The following is a 24172-nucleotide window of genomic DNA, read 5'->3' on the forward strand; positions in this document are numbered from 1 at the left end:
TCCACTGAGCCACGCTACTTCTCATCCAGTTGTTTGATTATTCAGTGGTTTTGTTGGAAGGCAGCATGCCTCTGCTAGTATTATTTCCTGCTACGTTTTTTCCGAGATCTTCAGGTTGCAAGGGGCAGGGAATGGGTTTGATAATTCTTATGTATTGGGCTCTCCCAAGCGCTTACAGTGCTCTGCTCATAGTAAGCATTCAATAAATACCATTGATTGATTGACTGATGGCAACGTGCCTCTGTTAGTTTTATTTCCACTAGGTTTTTCCCAAGGTCCTAAGGTTGCGAGGGGCCTTTGGGGTCCATTTGGGATTCTCTTGTTTCAAGCAAGATTCCTACTAATCATCCTAAGCGCGGTGACTGAGGGGTGGGGGAGGGTTTTTGAGGCTTTCCAGCGGCCCATTCCAGGGTTTCGCAGCCACTGACTTTCAAAAAGCCCCTCCCAGAGAATTTCCTGACTCCGGGAAGTACCCAATCAATCAACCATACTTATTGAGCACTTACTACTTTGTGCAGAGTACTGTACTAAGCTCGAATATAGTCCCGCTAGACTGTAAGCTCATTGTGGACAGGGAACGTGTCTGTTATATTGTTATATTGTATTCTCCCAAGTGCTTAGTACAGTGGTCTGCACACGGTAAGTGCTCAATAAATACCGTTGCCTAAGTGCTTGGGAGAGTGCAGTCCAACAGAAGGGGTCTTGGCTGGGATCTGCCAACTTGTACTTCCCAAGTGCTTAGTACAGTGCTCTGCACACAGTAAGTGCTCAATAAATACGATTGATTGATTGATTGATTGATCTGCCCAGCATTCTCAGAGAAGCTTGGATGGCTATTCACATCGGCCGGGCGTTCAGGTTTTGTAAGCTGTTTGGGAAAAACATTAACCTCTTAGGTGGCTAGTATGAGAAGCAGCGTGACACAGTGGCAAGAGCACGGGCTTGGGAGTCATAGAGGTCATGGGTTCTAATCCCGGCTCCGCCACTTATCGGCTGTGTGACTCTGGGCAAGTCACTCAACTCCTCTGTGCCTCAGTTACCTCATCTGTAAAATGGGGACTAAGATTGTGAGCCCCCCGTGGGGCAACCTGATCACCTTGTATCCCCCCAGCGCTTAGAACAGTGCTTTGCACTTAGTAAGCGCTTAACAAATACCATTATTATTATCAGTATGCCAGCGGGTACCTCGAGGAAGCAATCTGGTAAATGCCAAGAGCCCCTGCCCGAGGGAATCGAGGCAGGGCATCTGTCCGACTCGTTATATTCCTCTCGGCCGGGCCAGCAGAGAGTTGAGCCACTTTCAAAAGTTCCTGAATTACTCTGAGGGAGCCACTAACACAGCTAGCAGGTTCTGCTGGTAGCCAGAGTGAGGGCATCACTTGGCGGGTGATTGACAGGTGTGATAAGCACATCTGTGAGCAATCCAGCCATACATCTCAGAGTTTAGGAGTTCCAATCCTGAAACAGGCTTAATCTTGGGAAATTATTATCATTATCATTTATTTATAATAACATATATCATTATATAGTATATATAACAATATAATTGAGCCCGTTGTTGGCTAGGGACCGCCTCTACATGTTGCCGATTTGTACTTCCCAAGCGCTTAGTACAGTGCCCTGCACACAGTAAGCGCTCAATAAATACGATTGAATAATAATGATGAAATTCATTAAGCACTTCCTATATACCAAGTACTGCTTTAATCGCTGGGTTCGATACAAGATAATCAGGTTGGGCACAATTCCTGTCCCCTATTGGGGTCACAGCCTAAGTAGGAGGGAGAACAGGTATTAAATCCCCATTTTGACAGAAGAGGAAACAGGCCCAGAGTTGTGAAGTGACTTGCCCGAGATCACACAGCAAGGAGTTGGCAGCATGGGGGTTAGTACTCCCAGGCCTGGGCTATTTCTTTTAGCCCACACTATTTCTCGGATCATTGGGAAATTAGGGGGTCAGAGGCTCATCAACTAGGTGGAAAATGGGGCGCTTTCTGCTGCTTCCCAGTCAGTTGACTTATTCAGAAACCACAGTTTCATTTGGGCAAAGTAGAGAGATTGGGGTGGGCTCCCCACCATCTTCTGCCTGTGGTTTGGGGCTGCAGGGGACCCATGGGGACGTTTTGGGGGGTGCACAGAGATCCCCCTCATCCCGCTCCCCTTAGGACAGAAACAAACTTGTTTTCCAGAGGCCGTTCAGCACATCTAGAAATTGCTGTCAGCATGATGGCATTGGGAGCAAGTGAATAAACGGATGGATTTTCCAGGTTGTTCTATTGGAAGCATTCTTGTTTATTTTGGGAGAGCATTTTCTTTGCACCCCTAGGCCCTTTGAGCAAAGGATGAACTTTAAAAAAAAAAGCGCACGGGTCTGGGACTCAGAGGGACCCAGGTTCTAATGCCGGCTCCGCCGCTTGTCTGCTGGGTGACCTCAGACAAGTCGCTTCACTTCTCTGGGCTTCCGTCACCTCACCTGTAAAGTGGGCATTAAGACTGTGATCCCCATGTGGGACAGGGACTTTGTCCAACCCAATTAGCTTGTTTCTGCCCCCAGCGCTTAGTACAGTGCCTGACACATAGTAAGCGCTTAACAAATGCCATTAAAAATAAAACCCCAAAAAACCAAACAACCCATGGTCTTGTCTTTTGGCAGTCGTGGTCCCTGTGTTGAGATGTTGGGCCTGTTAGAACCTGATGAGGGGTAAAGACCTTCTTCATGCTGCCTGGGTGTATCCGTTTTGTTTATCAGTTGGATTTCTCGGGGGGATAGGATGATGCGCGTCAAGCAGTGGATTTAGTAAGTTATCTTGGGCCCGGACACCCGAAACATTCACCTTTCCCTGGTGGGGTTGGGAGTTTTGATTCACCCATTTTCCCCAGAAGGTCTCGGTGACTTTTAGCTAGTGACATCCAAATTGGTAGGCAACCCTTCTTTAATTCTACTGTTGGTAGAATTTTTAAACAAGGCCAATTCTGTTGGCACCAGAGCCAAGGTGAGCAGCAGGAAGGGGTTCCGGCCAGAGCAGAGAACCTCCCCTCCCCATCTTACCTTTTCCTTTCTCACTAGCTGCTTCCCCTCACCCCCAGCCCCGCGGGGCAAGTGGAAATGGCTGTAGCACCTCAAAGTAAACTCCCGCCAACGTTTCCAAAAATCTTGCCACCTTTCCAGCTGATTTCAATTCCCCAGGTGCTGTCTGGAGTGTGTTCTGGGCCAACGCAGTGTGAGATTGCCTTCCTTGAAAGTGACATTTGGTTCTTCCAAACTAATAAATATCTGTGTACATTAATGTCTGTCTCCCCTCGCCCCCCAGACTGTCAGCTCATTGTGAGCAGGGAGTGTGTCTGTTTATTCTTACATTGTACTCTCCCAAGCACTTAGGACAGTGCTGTGCACACAATAAGTGCTCAATAAAGACAGTTGACTGACTCTTCCCTGCTCCCGACCCCGTGGGCCGCTGCTCTGTAGAATCAAAAGTTAAGTTGGCCATTCCTCTTGTTTCCCACCTTTCGGTTGGTCTTTTGACTTAGGAGATGCTCCCTCTACCTACGAGATGCTAGTGTAGTAGCTGCCTCTTGACTTTCGACCTTTGTGTGAGCCTAGGTCTGCTTTTTAAAAAAAGAAAAAAAAACTTTTTCTAGCAGGCATTCATTATATCCAAAGATAAGTCCATGGGTGAGCATTAACACAGTACCTTTGTTTCCTCTTGCTCTAATGAGGTTCTCACCGTCGGCCATGCTTAAATCCCGGTCTCACCTGTAGCTGCAACTGTGTTGGTCTTGGATCCGTTGGACATTTTCCCCATCCGTCATTAGTACAGTCTGCTCCGTATATCCCGCCAAGCATGACGCAATATTATTCTACCAGAGGCCCCAGTTTTAAAGCGTCTTCAAGCAAGTTCGGTGCAGTTTTGAAATTTGGCATGAAACGGCGGCTTTGGAAAGCACCTGGAGAAGTAGCCAATCTTTCCAGTTCTAGAAGGAGGGCGTTATCTAGCCCCTCCCAGCCTCAATGACAGAGTGTCAGTTTTCCGGAGAAGAAAGTCAACAACTCCCCTTGGGAACGCAAACAAGATTGTCGGGAAATCTGTGATTGAAATCATCTGAGCTGTAAGACAATCCGGGCAACCAAGACTCTCAAAAACCAAGAATAGAGAAACGATTTCATTCCAAAGTTGTGGTTTTTCAATTTTTTAAATTATTACTTTAAGGCAAACAGAGGCTTTCCAGAGATTTTTTTCCCCCCTCCTCTAGCCTGTAAGCTTGATGTGGGCATGGAGTGTGTCTGTTGTGTTCTGTTGTAATCTCCTAAGCACTTAGTACAGTGTTGTGCACACAGTAAGTGCTCAATAAATACAAATGACTGACTGGAGGTAAATATTAGCTTTCATTTCTTTTAAACCTGAGATTTTCCGGAGTTGACAGTTGGGCGGCTCTTCGTTCCGGGCTTGAGAAATGTGTGCAGACAGCAGTCAAAATCGGCCCTAAAAAGAAACTTTAGAGAATTGGCCTAGTGTTAGTGTTCTTGGAGCAGAGATGGTCAAGTTTTAGTCCTTATGTAATTCATTCTTTCGGGAGGCGTCGATCGGTGGAAACAAGGACTTGTAATGGAAATTCTGAACCTGCCTCAAGTGCAATGTTTCCAACAACCTAACACTGTTCCTCATAGATTTTCCTTACTGCAGCTCGAGATGGTTGGACCTGAGGGAGTTGCTTAGAAAGTCTGGGGATGTCACTTTCGGGGCCAGGCTAGATTTGTTGTTGCTCTCTAACGGGTCTGTTGCGTTTGGTAGGATCTCCTCCTTCCCCACTCTCTCACCCTACTGGGACTTTTTAAGATGGGTTACAGAGGCAGGTTTTCCTTGGTGGGGATGGGAGGGATGGAGGAACTGTTGCAGAGGAGCAACGTGGCCTAATGGAAAGAGCATGGACTTGGGTTCTAATCCTGGTTCTAATCCACTTGTCTGCCTTGTGGCCTTGGGCAAGTTGCTTAACTTCTCTGTACCTCAGTTCCCTCATCTGTAAAATAGGGATGAAGACTGTGAGCGCCATTTTAGGAGAAGCAGCGTGGCTCAGTGGAAAGAGCCCGGGATTTGGAGTCAGAGGCCGTGGGTTCAAATCCCGGCCCCACCAATTGTCAGCTGTGTGACTTTGGGCAAGTCACTTAACTTCTCTGGGCCTCGGTTCCCTCATCTGTAAAATGGGGATGAAGACTGTGAGCCCCTTCGTGGGACAACCTGATCACCTTGTAAACTCGCCAGCTTAGAACAGTGCTTTGCAAATAGCAAGCACTTAATAAATGCCATTATTATTATTATGTGGGACAGGGACCGTGTCCAACCTAACTACCTTGTTTCTTACCCAGTGCTTAATAAAGTGCCTGGCATATAGTATGCACTATTTAAAAGAAAAAGAGGACCTGTTCCTTCAGTGGGGGTTTAGTAAAAACTCCTTGACACCATCTCCAAAACGCTGGGAAAAGATTTCCTTTGGTAAAGTGGTAGCCACTGTGCCCACAGGATTATTGCGGTCAATCTCCAGAGAACGATCCCTTCCAGAAATACTCCAACCAAAAATACCCAACATGCCCACTGGATTAATCCATCGTGGTATGTACTGAGCGCTTACATTGGGCACAGCACCATACTAAGCGCTTGGGAGAGTATAGTATAGCTGGTAGACGCGATCCTTGCCCGCAGAGAGTGTGCGGTCTAACAATGGTCATTATGGCTCTGCCTTTGCCAAGTCTCTCTCTCCTACGGTCGCCTCTTTGGCTTGTGGGAGTGGGCATCAGAGTTGCAAAATTTCTGAGGTTCCTTGTCAAACTTCCCAGAGCTGATGTTCCTTTGAAAAAGCAACCACCCCGCAACCCCAAAAAAAATCCCACCCGTGTCCCTCCCAAAGGTGAAGGTAAAACCAGCCCCCTTCAACGATCTAGACTGTGAGCCCGTTGTTGGGTAGGGACCGTCTCTGTATGTTGCCGACTTGTACTTCCCAAGTGCTTAGTACAGTGCTCTGCACACAGTAAGCGCTCAATAAACGCAATTGAATGAATGAATCTCAGACGCGGGTTCGGTCTCGCGCCAATGAAGCCGAGATGCCCTGGCAGCCTGACCCACCGAGAAGAGCGGAGGCACCTGCTCAAAGCTAAAGTGGTCCCTCTTTGTCCCATTCTTTAGCTTTTCATTCAAAAGGCGGCATTTTCGTTGCTTGAGGCGGCCAAAGGACTGGAGCCACCCACCGCCCTGGCACCTGTTCTTCAGGGTGGTGTGCCAGCCAGTATTCATTCATTCAGTTGTATTTATTGAGCGCTTACTGTGTGCAGAGCACTGTACGTAGAGCTTGGGAGAGTACAGTCTAACACTGTAACAGACACATTCCCTGTCCACAAAGAGCGTGCAGTCCATCCTGTGACCTCCCCGTCAGCTGCCACCACCACCCCCATCGGCTCTTGGGAACCTTGGCACTCTCCCTTGCCCAGACTTGATCTTCTTGGGTGGTAGAGTCAACCTGCGCCGGGAGGGGAGGAAAGAACTAGAAGCATTATGGCCTAGTGGATAGAGCACGGCTCTGGTAGTTGAGAGACCTGGGTTCTAATCCCGGCTCCGCCACTTGTCTGCTGTGTGACCTTAGGCAAGTCAGTTCACCTCTCTGGGCCTCAGTTACCCTGTGTGTCAAACGAGGATTAAGACTGTGAGCCCCACGTGGGACAGGGACCGTGTCCAACCTGATTACCTTGGATCTACGCAGTGCTTAGTGCAGTGCCTGGCAGATAGTAAGGGCTTAACAAATATCTTAAAAAAAAAATTGTTTCCAGTCGGGTCAGCCTTTGCAACCTTACCAACTTTACCATCCGCCTTCCCCCTGCACCCTCCTCTCCCACTCTCCTTATCCGGTCCCCCTTCCAGATCACGTCTACACCCATGGCAGGGGAGTTGCCACCTGGAGGTGACGATTTCTTCCGGGACTCCCGAGTGTGGCAGGTGACCGTGACACTGAATTGGGCTACAGGATTTCTGGAGGCCACCTGGCCGCCTTCTAATGAGATGTTCCCTCAGAGCGAAAGAGGAGAACTGCCATTTCTGGGCCCGTCCTTCGGAAAACAAGGTGCCACTTTGAAAACAGCTTTGAGAGAGGCAGATTTCAGGACCTTGATCTGGGTGGGGTCACGTGTGTGGGGTCACGTGTGGGTGCGTGTGTGTGTTTGTGTACACGCTCCCATGTGCCTTCCCTTTTGAAAGGTTCTAGTAAGGTAGATCTGGTCTCTGGCCGATGGCAGTTTCAGCAGATTCATGGGATTTCCCCCTAAAGTTCAAACCTCGGCTCTCAGCCTTGGAGTTTTGCGGTTGCTACCGCACCAATCCCAACAACAAGCCGGCAAATCTACCCCGTACAAAGTGGTGGATTTGCAGGAAGGGTTGAGCTGAATGATTCTTGCAAAGAAATCCCCTTGAGGCTTGCAATATTTTGTCTTTTTGATAATCTCCCCAAATCCCTTTTCCTAGTTCCTCTTTTCGTACCCAGAAATGCCTTCTAATACCCCCTAAGCCTCAGCCCCGCTCCTGGTGTGCGGCAGAGTTGTCGTCTCTCCCCAGTTTTGGTTCCCTACCCCCGAGACAGGAAGAAATAGTGCCGAGCCGGAGAGCGGAGAAGAGGGACCCTCGGCGGTTTCTTCAGCACACAAAAGTGGTGAATAGAGTCCCGCTCAGCCTCCAGACCCCTCTCTTTCTGTGGGTAATTAGGGCCACATTGATTCTTATTGCAGCTGGCAGCTACTCACTGTTGCCTTTTTCGGCTGGTGACCCCTGAGCCCCGTGACCTTTCCTGGGGTTAGTCGTCGGCCCTTCCCATTGTGATGGGGGTGAAGTGGCTCATGTGGAGTTGATTATTTCCTTGCTCGTCTGGCCTTTTCGGTGCCATAACTCCAAGTCACTTCCATTCTCCCCCATCCCCCCCGGCCTCCATCCCCCCCCCTCCCCGCTTTTGGCCGTCCGCAGTGAAAGGAAATGCTTTCGCTGGCACCGGGATCAGTTTGTATGCTTGGCCGACTCGATTGAGACCCCGGAGAAGCAGGGGGAGGGGCCCCTGGGGCTCTAGGTGCTACATTTCCTTATTAACGGTCGATGGGAATGATTGAGAGATCATTAAGGGTTCATAAAACTGGATACTTGAGAAGGGGCTCCGAAAAGCCGTTTTTCAAGCGGAGGGCGGGGGCCGGGGTGGCGTAGCCGGGGATGCTGCAGAGGGAGGGGCGTGGAGAGGCAGAGAATTTGGGGCTGGGGACGCTGCGGAGGGAAGGGCGTGGAGAAGTTGGGGCTGGGGGTGCATCCCTAGCCGCTTGTCACGTACCAGACCTCTCTGTCTCTCCCTCAGACTCTGAGCCATTTGGCACCTCTGAGAATGCATCCGTAATTTATTTATTCATGTTAATATCTGTCTCCCCCTCTAGATTGAAAGCCTGGTTTGAGCAGGGAACGTGTCTACCAACTCTGGTGTATGGTACTCTTCCAAGCGCTTAGTACAGTGCTCTGCATGCAGTAAGCGCTCAGCAAATACCATTGAGTGCCTCTGTGTCAGTTTGCACGTGACGGCTTCAAGGGATGCTCAGCCTCTTAGGGGAAGCGGGAGTGACCCCGCCAGAGGTGAGCACTTGCTAACTGTAATATTTGTTCAGCTCTCACTGTGTGCCAGCCACTGTTGTGGGATAGCTACAAACAAATCAGATTGGACACAGCCCGTGTCCCACATGGGGCTCCCAGTCTTAATCCCCATTTTACAGATTAGCACAGAATTGAAGTGACTTGCCCGAAGTCACACAGCAGACGTGGAGGAGCCGGGACTAGAACCCGGGGCCTTCCGACTCCCAAGGCCGTGCCTCTCCCAACTATTACAATGAGGTGGTACGTCTTTGGCTACTGGACTTGTAGCCGCCGCCCCCACCTGCCAATAAAGTCAGCGGAGGAGGATGCTTGCCATCTGTTCCTCTCATCTTGCCAGACCCCAATGCAGGCAGCGGGAAGACAGTCGACGATCAAAGGGCCCCGGTGAGCTCCGAAGAGTCGCAGCCCGAGGAATGTGTCGGATTACTTTCTCTTCCAGCCTTAGAGGCTCCAGGGCCTTTTAAAGGTGCCTCAGTGTGAAATTTAATGAGGTTGCCCGGCTCCCTGAAATCAAGCCAGAGGGTTGGATTTCCACCCCGGGATCTTATTATTTGGCTCAAAGAGCCGAGGTGATTTTTTTCCCCCTCATCCCGCACCAGATCTCTGGTCCTCGGACTGACGCGGGCCTGTGGAGAATAAATGACTGTTTATTTAGGGAGAATGCCCCATTGATAGCAAATGATGAACGCTCTCAATCCGTCAGTTGATGGTATTTATTGAGCGGTTACTGGGTGCAGAGGGCTGTACTAAGCGCTTGGAAGAGTACGGTAAAAGAGAGTTGGTAGAGGTGTTTCCTAACGCAACGAGTGGCCTAGTGGATAAAGCGTGGGCCTGAGAGCCAGAAGGAACTGGGTTCCGATTCTGGCTCCGCCACTTGTCTGCTGGGTGTCCTTGGGTGAGTCACTTCTCTATGCCTCAGTTGCTTCATCTGGAAAGTGGGAATTAAGACTGTGAGCCCCGTGTGGGACATGGACTCTGTCCAAGCTGATTAGTTTGTATCTATCCCAGTGCTTAGTGCAGTGCCTGGCACATTGTATGAGCTTAACAAATACCGTAGAAAAAAGAGCTTATGGTCTAGAAAATAAAGTATAAATCACGTCTAAGGGTTCAGGGCCAGGAGGGGGATACATCCAGAGCCCCCGGATGCAAACTCTGCCCTTAAGGAACTTCCTAAAAATAGGTCCCAAGCACTGGAGATATTTGCCTGAAACGTTTTATATATTTAATGTCAGACTGGCATCAAATGATGGATGAAGACCAGGACATTTGGAAAATGGCATTTAATTGATGTGGTGCATTTATTTGTCAGTAAAGTTAGCTGAATGTTCTCCTACAGCTTTGGCAGTGCAGGGTAAAGGAGTGCAAAAATGTAATTGGTGCTGACTTGGTTTGTTCTGTTCACACTCATGGTCACCGAGAAGTCCAGTTAGGACAGTCGGGACTGTCTCTAGATGTTGCCAATTTGTACTTCCCAAGCACTTAGTACAGTGCTCTGCACATAGTAAGCGCTCAATAAATACGATTGATGATGATGATGATGACAGTCCCTCAGAAAGCCTCCAGCAGAAGGTGCCCGACAGTGAGGATGCTGAGGCCCCAAACAGAGGGGAAGTCTCCAATCTCCATCCTGGAAACGGAAACAAACACCGTCCCCTTTCACCCTCCTTGCCTGGTCGTTACGCTACTCGGTGTTCCCAGTCTTTATAATCTGGAATGTCATCAGGTAAAAATGTTCCTTCTCTAATTCCGGGGGGAGAGAGGGGAAGCCGTAAGGGGGAATGAAGCCACTGAAGAATGCTTGGGATTTCTTTCCCCGTTGGAGATTGCAGCACTCCGCTAGGGTGAAGTCTGGACGATTTTGAGAGATGTACGGGACTGAGTCTTTGGTGGCATGGAAGATGAGAGTCCAAAGGGAAATGTCTGAAAATGGCAAAAGGACCTTGATGCTGCCTTTGGTTTCTGTTGCTTCTCCTAGGATTTGTCAGGAGATTGGTGCAGGGGCTTCTTGCCAGCCACTGGATTTTGGGGGACAGAGTTGGGCAGGCTTATTGGACCCTGCGCCAGGCCTGGCCTGATTCCAGAATAATTATCAGGGGAGGAGGTTTGAGGAGCTGAAGCGCTCTTCCTTCTGGCTTCTTTTCTCCTAGTAGACTCTGAGAGGCAAGCGTGACCCAAGTCAGCCCTCAGAGGTCTGGCTCCCTGAGGTTTTCCCCGAGTCCCTGAGGACCAACCCTTTGCCCTCCTCTTACCCTCCTCCTTCCCCTCACCCTCATCCCTGGGCAATGCCTTCAGGCACCAGCTGGAACTTTGGAGCTGCTAATGTTTTATCTCTGAATATCGGCTCTTGTTCTTCATCATGGCCACCTCTCGGGAAAGGGACAGAAAGTTTTGGGGAGAACTCTGGGCCCCCAGTCGATGCTAAGCTCAACAGCTAAGTAATTGAATTTATTCAGAAGGGGGAAAAGAACAAATAGCCTCCCAGTAAAATGGCATCTAGATTAAGGTATGATTAGCAGGTTTGATGGATTGACAAATGAAAGGTGTGGGCAGGGAATGTGCCCTCCGATTCTGTTGCATTGTACTCTCCCAAGCTCTGCACACAGTAAATGTTCAGTAAATCCCATCGACTGATTGATACAAGGCGTGTTAGGATCTAGCATTCCCAATTGCTGTAATTTCCGGCCAGAAGAACGCTAAGGCATCACGTGGCAAGATGCCCACAAAACAATGGAACCTGGTCCTACTGTTGGATTGGGGAGAGCTTGCCACTTGTCTTCTCTGTGACTTTGGCCAAATCACTTCATTTTTCTGGGCCTCAGTTTCTTCCTCTGTGAAGTGGGTATTCAATACCTCTTCTCCCTCTGACTTTGATCGTGAGCCCCTTGTGTGACAGGTACTGTGTCCAACCTGATTACCTTGTATCTACCCTAGCACTTAGAACGGGGCTTGATATAATAATGGTAAGCGCTTTATATAATAATAATAATCAGGTACAGAAATTCAGTTGCCTCTTCTGCATGCGTGTGTCGATTTTTTTGTGTTGGCTACCCCAGAAATTCTCTGATTTGGGGGCTCAGAATGGACCGCTTATATTTTGCGGCGGCCTACATTACAAAGGGAGTGTCCGCTGGGACCCGATGCGAGCTCACCTCCTTATCCGTGGCAGCTGACCGGTCTGGATCCAGGCTATCTAAGGCGCATGGGTTCTTCATAAGGAAATTAACTCAGCAAAAGAATTTCCTGCTTCTGAAAGGGTATACGGCCTCAAAAGCCAAGTCTGTGTTCATAAATTAATCAGAGTTATCCCCCTAATCCGGAAAGAAAGTGAAAGCATTAGGGAGGGAACCCAGAACGACCATCCCCGATAGCCCTCAGAGAAGCGAAGGGATCAAGTCGGGAATTGCCGGCAAAAGCGTTCCCCAAGGGGCTTTTCTGACAGCATGGTGAAAAGGGGTTATAAAAGCACTTGGTTCATAACCTGAGCAACATGAAGTTAAGTAAACTTCAGGGAAATATTTCCCTTCCGATTTCAACCCCGGAGCTGGAGCGGATGTGGCTGGGGGAGAGCCACCTCTGAACTAGGAGATTGAAACGCCAGCGTGCGAAGCCTTCTTTTCCAACAGGACGTCCCGGGGAGCAGCGGGGCCTAGTGGAAAGTGCCCGCTCCTGGGAGTCAGAGGACCTGAGTCCTAATTCCAGCTCAGCCAGTTACCTGCTGTGGGACCTTGGGTAAGTCTTTCGCCTTCTCTGTGCCTCAGTTCCTTCATCTGTACAATGAGGATTCGATATCCGTTCTCACTCCGGTTTAGACTGTGAGCCTCATGTGGGACCTGATTATCTTGTGCTGGGGCACATAATAGATTCTTTAACAAACACCACAGTTAATTAATTAGGGGCTAAGGCCCTAAGGGGAAGGAAGATAGCCAAGGAGTTAAAGGTCCGCTCTGACCTGAGCCCTCTGGGGAGTGGTCCTCTGGATGGGATTTTGGCCAGATGACTCTGTTAAACAGCAGCTGTGCTAATGGGAAGGGAGATGTTTCCCAAGTAACTGAAATCATCAGGACTTTTGACTATCAATCAGTCAATCATATTTATTGAGTTATATTGCCAACTTCTACTTCCCAAGCGCTTAGTACAGTGCTCTGCACACAGTAAGTGCTCAGTAAATACGATTGAGTGAATGAATGAATTGAGTGGTTACTGTGTGCAGGGCACTGTTTTAAGTACTTGGGAGAGTACAGTGTAACAATATACAGAGTTGGAAGACACATTCCCTGCCCACAAAGAGCTCACAGTCTAGAGGGGGAGACAAACATTAATATAAATTATGGGTATGTACATAAATGTTTTGGGGCTGAGGGAAGGGCGAATAAAGGGAACAAATCCAAGTGTGCAGAAGGGAGTGGGAGAAGAGGAATTGAGGGTTTAGTCAGGGAAGGTCTCTTGGAGGAGAAGCGCCTTCAATAAGGCTTTGAAGGTGGGTAGGTAATTGTCTGTCAGTTATGAAAAGGAAGGGTATTCCAGGCCAGAGGCGGGACGTGGGCGAGAGGTTGGCATTGAGGTAGCTGAGATTGAGGTACAGTAGGTTGGCATTAGAGGAGCCAAGTGTGAGGGCAGGGTTGTAATAGGAGAGCAGTGAGGTGAATTAGGAGAGGTCAAGGTGATGGAGTGAAAGCAGAAAGCTTTTTCAGGGCCAGGAGTTGGTGTTCGTTGGCTGGAGCTTTTTGGTCCTCTCCGGGGAAGCTGGGAAATTGCATCCTGGACCTTTGAGATAGGAATGGGTGAAAGGATGGTAAGGCAGCCACTCCTTCCCATTCTTCCATTTGGAGAGGAAGACTCGAATCCATTTCCCCCTCCTCAATCAGATCAGCAAGCATCCTCAGCCACGTTCCGGGTGTAGGACGGCGGTGTCCCAGACTGGGATCTCACCCAGCTTAGACAGGAAGTTCAAGGCTGGGCCCTCTGGGCCCCAACTCTGGTTTTGACTCTGGGGGGACAGTGAGCGATACCAGATGGAGGAGGAGTTGTGATGTTGGTGGGTAGAACAGTAGAGATAGGGCTTTTTTAACACTGCGGAAGAGGTCGGGCCTTTTTTTTTTTTTTTTACCAAAAGAAAGCCCAGGAAGAGGGCTTCCAAGACCTCCGATGATGGGGAGGATGTTCAGCAGGCAGAAGGAGCTCAATGAAGCCAACAGCACAGTGAGGGTGGAGGGAGAGAGAAGGACTTTGGGTAGGAGAGCCAACACAGCTAGGCTAGGAAAAAGATGGGGACGGAGACTTGTAAGGAGTTGCCCTCCCCTAACTCCTCCATAAAGCTTCCCACAGCTCCTAATGATAATAATTGTGGCATTTGTTAAGCATTTACTATGTGCCAGGCACTGTACTAAGCACTGGGGTGGATACAAGCAAGTCGGGCTGGACACAGTCCCTTTCCTCACATTGGGCTCACAGTCTTAATCCCCGTTTTGCAGCTGAGGTAACTGAGGCACAGAGAAGTTAAGTGACTTGCCCAAGGGCACCCAGCGGACAAGTGGCAGAGCTGGGTTTAGAACCCAGGTCCTTCCTAGTTCCAGGCAGGTGCTCTATCTATTAGGCTATGCTGCTTTTCTGATTTAGTTTCAGGCCCCGGGACCATGGTTATTGAGGAATCTGACCTTCTCCCTTCCCAACTCCCCAAATCCCCAACTGGGTTGACGGTTTGGGGCCCATTTTGGGGGAGCGTAGGAACAGAGCATTAAAGTTAAAAAGAAGCGCTACAGGGGCGGCTGTTTTGAATCAATTACCCTTAAATTTTTCCATGATGCTCCAATGACTTTTTGAACATTCTGAAGAATTATTTTAGAATTATTTTTAGAACAAATGTCCAGTCATGAACGCTTTGCATCCCTTTGCCCAAAATGGAAAGCACACATTGATAGAAAGTGCCGCCTCCTCTCACCCATCGACTTCAGCCAAGACTCTGGGTGAAATGGCAGGGGTCTCTGATCAGGCCCGGATCTGGCTGAAGATTTTCAGCCCCGCCTTTCGCCGAGCCCCCCGGTTCCACTTTTGGCCGGGTTCTCCTCTCAGCCAGAGGGAAGCTGGGCCTGTGTGATTATTGCTTGACCTCTTGGGAAATAGAAGTGGAAACACTGGCACATGGCTGGCCATTCCCAGTCGAGGAAAACCATGTGCATGGAGTGTGGATGGAGACTTTTTTTTTCTTTCTGGCTCGGCTCAGGGACTAAGGAAACGCTGCACTTGTGCGCTGCCCCAGGCAATTGCTCTGTCGATACTGATGTCTCAACTTGAGTAATAATAGCGTTTTTTAAGCCCTTACTATGTGCAAAGCACTGTTCCAAGCGCTGGGGAGGTTACAAAGTGATCAGGTTGTCTCAAGGCGGGCTCACAGTCTTAATCCCCATTTTACAGATGAGGTAACTGAGGCACAGACAAGTGAAGTGACTTGCCCAAAGTCACACAGCTGACAATTGGCGGAGCCGGGATTTGAACCCATGACCTCTAACTCCAAAGCCCAGGCTCTTTCCACCGAGCCACGCTGCTTCTCTAGCGTGAATGGCAAGAGGGGGTTAGAAATGGGGCTGTCTCTTCTTTCATTTATTCATTCAGTCATATTTATTGAGTGCTTGCTGTTTGCAGAGCACTATACTAAGTGCTTGGGAGAGTACATTCCCTGCCCACAGTGAGTTTTCAGTCTAGAGGGAGTGTGTGTCTCTCTCAGGAATACTCCATGGATGCAGTCTTACCAGCATCATGTTTGAATCAAAGCACAGCTATCACACTCACTCATATCAATCTGTCAGTGGTATTTGAGGACTTACCATGTGCAGAGCACTGAACCAAGCCCTTGGGAGAGTACAACAGAATGAGCAGACATGATCCCTGCCCGTAACCAGTTTACGTCTGTAATATACACACAAAAACCTTGTTCCAACACATGAATGGCCTGAAAGAAAGAAAACTCTTTATAATTGGGCCCCCAGATGCAGTACCCACATTAATCTCAACTCTCAGCAGATATTTCAAAATGAAACCTTGACTTATCTATAAAAAAAACTGCAAATTGATTCCTTCTGTCTTTGGAACTCAAACTGTTCAACTACTTATCTAGCCTTGCTAGTCTTTCTCTGGGTGTTTCAGTTCTCGTCCTTCCCCTTATCAAGGCAAGAGGTCCAAGGCCCACCAGTTTCACTCATGTTTGTTTAGTTTTTTTTTATTTTTTATTTTTAACTGTGTGCGCTTGTTAGATGGGCTAGATGTAGGATAATTAGATTGGGATCATCATCATCATCAATCGTATTTATTGAGCGCTTACTATGTGCAGAGCACTGTACTAAGCACTTGGGAAGTACAAATTGGCAACATATAGAGACAGTCCCTACCCAACAGTGGGCTCACAGTCTAAAAGGGGGAGAAAGAGAACAAAACCAAACATACTAACAAAATAAAATAAATAGAATAGATATGTACAAGTAAAATAAATAAATAGAGTAATAAATATGTACAAACATATATACATATATACAGGTGCTGTGGGGAAGGGAAGGAGGTAAGATGGGGGGATGGAGAGGGGGAGGAGGAGGAGAGGAAGGAAGGGGCTCAGTCTGGGAAGGCCTCCTGGAGGAGGTGAGCTCTCAGCAGGGCCTTGAAGGGCTCAGTCCGTGACCCACTGAGAGAGGGGTGGGAAGAGCAGGCATCTTATCTCCATTTTACAGATGAGCAAACTGAGGCACAGGGAGATTAAGTGATCACATGGTCTCACCGTAGGTCAGGGACAAAGCTGGGACTAGAGTCCAGGGCTCTTGACCCCGAGATCCATGCTTTTTCTGCTAGATCACGCTGCCTTCCTGTTCTCACTGTTTCTCCTTGTCCCTAGAAGTAATTTCCTCACCGTTCCTCGGATCTGCTGGAGCAATGGGACAGAATAGTTTGCAGAGTCCCAGGGCTCAATCTGGGCTGGGTGGGGCAGAGCTGAAGATTTCTTTTGACCCCTTGTAGGGCTCTAACTTGGCACCTCGGTCCCTCTGTGCGTGACTCTTATTATCCCCCCAAATAATCTCTCCCAGTTTTTTCACTGCCCTAGCATGACAACTCCCCATTTAATAGATCCTGCTGCAGCTGCCAGAACCATTTAAGGCTGGCTGCAGCCCACAGATAATTTGCGGGGAAAATAAGGTCAGTTTTCTCATCACCACACATTCTCACCTCTCTATTTGTCTGTCTCCATCTGTCTGTGTCTCTTTCTGTTTCTCTCTCTCTCTTTCTCTTTTTCTCCATCTCTTTTGTCCCATCCGATCCAAGTCCCTTTCTTGGCTGCTTCATGTCGCCCCACATTTTGTTTTTCAGGCCAACTCTGAGTCCTCTTTCCCTGTCTTGGCTCAGTTCTGAGCTCTGACTTCAGTCACATGTGCTCAGTTAATGCAATCAGGGTGTTTTTAAAACCCAAGATTGCTTTTCCTTGGAAATGTAAGTGATTAAAAAAAAAAAGTTAGGCTCTCCTACCCATTTCCCAATTCCCAGGAAAGATAAAGCTGTATTGTTCCTGGGGAGGGAAAGTTCCATTCTTGAAATTGGACTATTTCCGTGTTATTTTTCTTTATACTGTTTTCATAAAATAGTCCCTAAAGGTCTAGCACAGAACTCTGCACATTATGGACTCTCAATAAACAATTAATAAAAAGCCTCTTCTTCCTGTATGTCCAACATAATTCCTGGCCCTGTAGGAACCTACAGTTACAAAATCCAGAAGTTCTCTGTTGGCTCATCTGTTGGAAAACTGGCTTTTTTTTGGTGGTTGCTTTTTGTGGTATTTGTTAAGTGCTTGCTGTGTCCCAGGCACTGTGCTAAGTGCTGGGGTAGATACAAAATGATCAGGTTGGACACAGTCCGTGTCCCTCATGGAGCTCCCAGTCTTAACCCCCATTTTATAAATGCGGTAACTGAGGCACGGAGAAGTGAAGTGACTTGCCCGAAGTCACCCAACAGACGTTGGGAGGATTAGAAGCCAGGTCCTCTGACCCCCAGGTCTGTGCTTTTTCCACTAGGCCACGCTGCTTCTCGGGTAACTTGGGTAACGGGAAACATACAGTGAAAGGGCAGGATAAACAGAGAGAAAAAATAAAAAGGTGGTAAAGGAGATTCCCAGGAAGTCTGGATGTTGGTTTGGAGGACAGCTGTGGCTTAACTCGGTAGCTCATGGGTTGAGGTTAAAGTTGACCCCGAATGTACATTTCATTGCTTTTTACAAATAAATAGTTGAGGAGAGATTTGGAAAAGGAAGAAACCATCCCCCCTCCCTGCGACTCTTTGAGGAAAGTGTCTCCTGTTAACAAGTTCTTCGAATGTTTACTTTGCCCTGAATGCTTGCTAGTGGTGGGGCGCTCTTTGCCCTTGAACCAAGCGAGAATTCAAATAAACCAAAGCACTTTTCGCACAGCTGGCCTCTTCTGCCCACTGAGTGTTACCAAATATATCCTCTTCTCCTCCCTTCCAAAGAGGTCAGAAAACCGAATTCTGGAGAGGCAGCTCGAGACCCCGGCACCGGCGAGAATCGTCTGGGCTAGCCTTTCACTCGCCTTTTGGGAGCCTCAGTCGAGGTTGGTTGATTGGGGATGGCTGCAGAACACATCTTTGGTTTTGGAATATCATGTTGAATTTACTTCCCCCCTTCCCGTGATTTTTTTAAAAAGGGCCAATTCATAACTCTTTGTGTGCTTTCATGAGATTCTCAGAATGTAACCTTTAGTCATCTTAGCTTGAGTGGGAGAGCGGATTGTTTGCATGCTTTGGGCTCTGAAATGCGTACTTCACCATCCTACTTAGCGGGCTTCTATCTCATCTCTCTCGCCATCGGCCCGTTGCTAATGTCCTCTCTCTTGCTCAGAACTCCCTCCCCCTTTATATCCAACAGTCCACCACTGACCCCCATATTCAAAGTCCTATTAAAATCCTGTCTTCTCCAGGAAGGCTTTCACTTCTCTTCAACCCCCCTCCCCCCCATCCTTCCCATCTGCATCACCTGTGCCCTTGGGTTCAAATCCCCTCCCCTAAGCACTGGTTGAGTGACTAGAGGACTAAGGGCTGTATTTGAAAGATTCATTCAGAGTAGCTCTCCATATAAGGCCTAGGACTTGTAAAACATGTACTGAGTAGCGAATGGTGGAACTACAGAAATACAAAATACTTTCAGGAAGGAGGCCAGGGTCCTAGACTGACCTCCTCCTTTCTCATTTATCCTGTCCCCCGTTGCCAAAACTCCTGCCGGGCCATATGGAGAACCTCATCTTCAGGGGCCCATCCCCGCGCCGCCCCCAACCTCTGTCTCCACGGCTGTCAGTCATCATTCATTCAATCGTATTTATTGAGCGCTTACTGTGTGCAGAGCACTGTACCTCCACCTCCAGACTCCTTTCTCCCTCAGCCGCCCGCTCCGCTCCCATCTCCCTCACCCTCCCGCCCCCCATCACAGCCAACCACCCGCCACCCTGGGATTTCGAATCCGTCGGACCCCCTGGACGAACAAAAACGTTAGCTCCACCCCTCTTGCCCACGCTCCCCGTGTTTGTCTCTGCAGTGGAAAACTCCACCCTCGCTAACATCCGTGACGACTTTTCCACGCCCTGGTCCTTTCAAGCCCAAAGGACTGTAACGCTTTTGCCTGGTCTCCCAGCCCCCAGCCCTTTCCCCGCGCTAAAACTTTTGGCACACTCAGCTGAAATCTTTTTCTGGGCTCACTCCTTCAGGCCCGTGACTCTGGACCTCCCAGCTCTCCCTGTAGCGCCTCATCACTCACCACCAGGCCAAGTACCAATGTCTGACGGTGGCCTTAAAGTGCCTTTATCTGCTTAGCCTCCTCTAACCACCTGCTTTTTTTTTTAATTTTCTGGTGATTGGTAAACGATTACTATGTGCCAGGCACTGTACTAAGTGCTGATTAATGAGTTAATCAGGTTGGACACAGTCTTGCTCCACACAGGACTCACAGTCTTAATCCCCACTGTACGGATGAGGGGACTGAAGCCCAGAGAAATGAAGTGAATTGGCCAAGGTCACCCAGCAGACAAGTGGTGGATCCGGGATTAGAACCCAGCTCCTTCCAACTTCCAGGCCCGTGCTATATCCAGTAGGCCACACTCCTTCTCGGCTTTCTCCTTTAGTTCCAGCCAGGTATATTCGGTTCTCCCTCTCCTGCCTTCAGACCTCTGCCCACGTGGTTTCCCCGATTGATTCCCAGCATCCCAAGTCATATGAGCCGATCAATGATCTCTAGCACTTCTGTTATTCTGATACTCTTCAGAAACCCTTTTTGTATATATGTTGTTCAGTTGTATATTGGTTATTGTGATCACTCTGGAAAACATTTTATATTCCCCTTCCCCCACTAGACTGTAAGCTCCTTGCGGTCGGGGAATGTGTCACTTGCTTTGTATTTTCCAAGCATTTAGAACAGGGCAGTGCACCCAGTAGGGACTCAATAAATGCTGTCACTACCACTTCCACGAAAGCCTTCCTCGCTCCTGTCTGCTAGGCTACATCCCTTCCCTCTTTCAAACCATAGGCCCAGGTATAATTGTGGTATTTAAGTGCTTGCTATATGCCAGGCATTTTACTTAGAGTGGGATAAACAGAAGACATGCCTCCTCCAAGGAGCTTTCCATGTTAACTTCAAGCCCAGACAATTCCTTTCTAGATCTAAGATCATTAAAGCGTAACTGTACTTAGTTCAGGTGCAAACCATCCTCTAATGCTAAATACTAATAATCTTTTTCATCTAGAGCTCTTACTTTTTCCAGAGTGCTTTCCCATCAGTGACCTGGTTTTATCTTCCCAACTTCCGTGTAAGATAGGGAGAAGCAGATATTATTGCCCCCATTTTTCAGGTGAACAAACTTCTGAGGCTCAGAGAGGTTAAGGGACTCACCCAAGGTCACACAGAAAGCCTGGGACAGAGCCAGAAGGAGAACCCAGGCCTCCTAACTTTCTAGTCCCGGGCCCTTTCCACCAGACCATTTTGTAAATCAGTCATCATCATCAATCGTATTTATTGAGCGCTTACTATGTGCAGTCATTTGGTGAGCAGGTGAGTACAATACAGCAGAATTGGTCGACACATTCCCAGCCCACAATAAGTTTCCAGTCTAAAGGAGGAGACGGGCATTAATATAATTATGTAAAGTACTGCAATATTTATCAAGCGCTTACTATGTGCAGAGCGCCATACTTGGGAGAGTACAGTACACGAATGCCATGGGACTGAGGGTGGGGTAGATATCAAGTGCTTAAAGGGAACCGATCTAAGTGCGTAGGCCACACAGAAGGGAGAGGGAGTGGAGGAAATGTGGGCTCAGTCGGGGAAGCCCTCCTGGAAGAGGTGGGATTTGAATAATCAATCAATCAATCGTATTTATTGAGCACTGACTGTGTGCAGAGCACTGTACTAAGCGCTTGGGAAGTACAAGTTGGCAACATATAGAGACAGTCCCTACCCAACAGTGGGCTCACAGTCTAAAAATAAGGGTTAGGAGAGATAGGCATTCCTACAACTAAATGACACTCGTATGGTCTGGAAGCTCCCTTATAGCTCATTTATAGTGGTCTTTTAGGACCCCCTGTTGGGCAGATCTGCCCCCCAAGTTGATCTGGGCGCTCCCCAGAGCTCCAGAAATAGAGAAGGGGCCAGCCTGCCTCCCCCAGCCAGGCAAAGCCAAAGTGACTAAATGAAGCTTCTTTTTCTTCTCTCTGTTTCAGTGTGCCCTTTCTGCCCCGGGAGTCTGTCCGTCCACCTTCCGTCATCTGGCGCTATGCATCCGGTTTCCAGCTTGTTAGAGAAACTGCTGTACGTCACTCTTACGGTCCTGGGTTCTCCGGTCAATTCAGGTAAGGCGGCAGGAGCTAGTGGGGCCTGCTTTTGGTCAGTCCGCAGGGTTTGCGGTCTCCCGGTCCGCTCTTTCCCCGCTGACCGTGGGGCCGCTCAGATCTTCAGCCAAAGTTTCCCACAAGCAGGTGAGCCCGGGATGTTAGTAGGTCACTTCTCCAGGAGACAGATCTGGGGCCGCTCAGATCTTCAGGCCACGTCGCTGTCGCGCACGAAGGGTCTGTGGGTTTTGGTTTCTGCCTCCCAAATGAAAAGGGACCCGTTCTTTTGGCTCTCTCGGGGATCTCCGTGAATTTTGGCAGCAGATTTCCCGTCGGTCTTCGATTTCTCTTCTCCCTTTCGGTGGCTGGAAAAACACTTTGGCTTCCCGGCAGCAGCACGATGGACAGATGCAGGGGAGACCCTACATTGAACATGACCCCAGAGTTAAAGTTGAGCCTATTGTGAGCCCCAGGTGGGACAGGGCCTGGGCCCGACCCGACCATCTTTTGTGTCCCCCAGGGCCGGAAAAGTGCTTTGCACACAGGAAGCCCTTGGGAGTCAGCGTGAAGCACTTGGAAAATGGCACGAGCCTGGGAGCTAGAGGACATGGGTTCTAACACCAGTTCTGCATTTCACTTCTCTGGGTCTCAGTGACCTCATCTGTAAAATGGGGATTCAGATTCTGAGCCCCAAGTAGGACAGGGACCATGTCCAACCCGATTTGCTTGTATCCATCCCAGCGCTTAGTAGGTGCCCGGCACATAGTAAGCACTTAACAAATACCACAGTTATTATTATTGTCTGCTGTGTGACCTTGGGCAAGTCATTTCACTTCTCTGGGCCTCAGTGACCTCACCTGAAAAAAGGGGAGTGAGACTGTGAGTCCTGTCTGGAACAGGGATTTTGCCCAACGTGATTAGCTTGTATCCACCTCAGTGCTTAGTGCAGCGTAATAAACACCATCATCACTAAATAAATGCCGCTATTTTTACTATTATGAAGACACACATCCCAGCGCTTCCGTCGCCCCCCAGCTAAGACCTCAACAACTCAGGCGGTGAAAGGGTCTCACTCAACAACCGGGCCGCAAACGGACGAGGTCAAGGCAGCTGTTTTGCTGCTGAGGAGGGCACAGGAGTATTTGATGTCACGGCCCCCCCGGACGCAGGACAGCTGGTCCGGGATCAGAGTGCGATGCTGGCCGTGGGGCGCGGAGGGGCACGGGTGGTAAAACGAACCCCACCACCCCCTGGGAAAGGCCACCCTGGGGCCTGGTGGGGAAAGTCTGGGATATCCAGTGTTGCCAATTTGTACTTCCCAAGCGCTTAGTACAGTGCTCTGCACATAGTAAGCGCTCAATAAATACGATTGATGATGATGATGATGATGTCCAGAGCCAAAGTTTCCCACAAGCAGGTGAGCCCAGGATATTAGTAGGTTACCTCTCCAGGAGACAGCAGCTTCCAGTCTAGAGAGACTGTAAAGAGACAACCCGCTATGGGTCTGATCTAGTGGGATAAGAAGGATGCTGCTATTTTTTTTAATTTTACTATGGTATTTTAGCACTAACGTTCCAGGTACTGTTCTAAGGGCTGGGGTAGATAATAATAAAAATAATGATGATGGTATTTGTTAAGCACTTGCTATGTGCAAAGCGCTGTCCTAAGCGCTGGGGGGATACAAGGTGATCAGGTTGTCCCACGTGAGGCTCATAATCTTAATCCCCATTTTCCAGATGAGGGAACTGAGGCCCAGAGAAGTGAAGTGACTCGCTCAAAGTCACACAGTTGACAATTGGCGGAGCCGGGATCTGAACCCATGACCTCTGACTCCAAAGCCCGGGCTCTTTCCACTAAGCCATGCTGCTTCTCTGATACAAAGTAATCAGGTTGGACACAGTCACTGTCCCACGTGGGGCTCACATTCTTAATCCCCATTTTACGAATGAGGTACCCGAAGCCCAAGAAGTGAAACGATTTTCCCAAAGCCACTCAGCAGATAATCGGCGGAACTGGGATTAGAACCCAGGTCCTTGAAGCGGTGGTCTGGGCAGTGCCAGGCGGGGAAATCACCGGGCCCTGTTTGAAACTAGAAGCACTTCTCCAATCCAGTCAGGGGCCAGAACAGTCCTCCGGCTGTCCTGGTTTTCCCAGCTTCGAGAGCCTAGCACGTGGCCCCCAGTTTCATCTCCGTGCCCAGAGACCTTCAATGGAGGGGGCTGCCATCCCTCCTAAACACACCCACCCACCCACCCGTCCGTCCCCACCTCCTCCACCCCTTTACCCTGAGCACGACTCTAACCAACATGCTCTTCTGGACTCCTTTCAGACCCGGCGCCTCACTTTGCTTCCGAGCCGCGCTCCGTCATCCAGAGACCCGGCGGCTCCGTGACCCTGCGCTGCTCAGCTGAGCCCGCCACGGCTCACGTCTCCTGGCTGTTCAACGGAGAGAGGTTGGGCGGCCGCGCGGAGCGAGTGGAGGTGCGGCCGGGCTCTCTGACCATCCTCTCTCTCGACCCCTCCCTGGCGGGCCGCTACCAGTGTCTGGCCAACACCAGCGCCGGCGCACTCGTGAGCAGGATCGCCACGGTATCCGCCGCATGTGAGTCTGCCCGTGTTCCGTGTCTTCCCTCCTATCCGCCAGTGGGGCCTGGGGATTG

At 49.3% G+C, this 24172-nt stretch overlaps 1 protein-coding gene across 3 annotated transcripts in view; it reads left to right on the forward strand.

Annotated features, from left to right (window-relative positions):
* The window catches only part of CDON (cell adhesion associated, oncogene regulated), a 115091-nt gene that overhangs the window by 37013 nt on the left and 53906 nt on the right, over positions 1-24172 (forward strand). For all 3 annotated transcript variants that reach the window (XM_038753897.1, XM_038753898.1, XM_038753899.1), the window contains 2 exons: positions 21405-21533; positions 23842-24114. In XM_038753897.1, the coding sequence (XP_038609825.1) occupies positions 21458-21533; positions 23842-24114 (349 nt within the window). In that variant the 5' untranslated portion in view covers positions 21405-21457. The remainder of the gene's footprint in view (positions 1-21404; positions 21534-23841; positions 24115-24172) is intronic.

This window comes from Tachyglossus aculeatus, chromosome 11 (genome assembly GCF_015852505.1).
Source record: "Tachyglossus aculeatus isolate mTacAcu1 chromosome 11, mTacAcu1.pri, whole genome shotgun sequence".
Classification (NCBI taxonomy): Eukaryota; Metazoa; Chordata; class Mammalia; order Monotremata; family Tachyglossidae; genus Tachyglossus; species Tachyglossus aculeatus.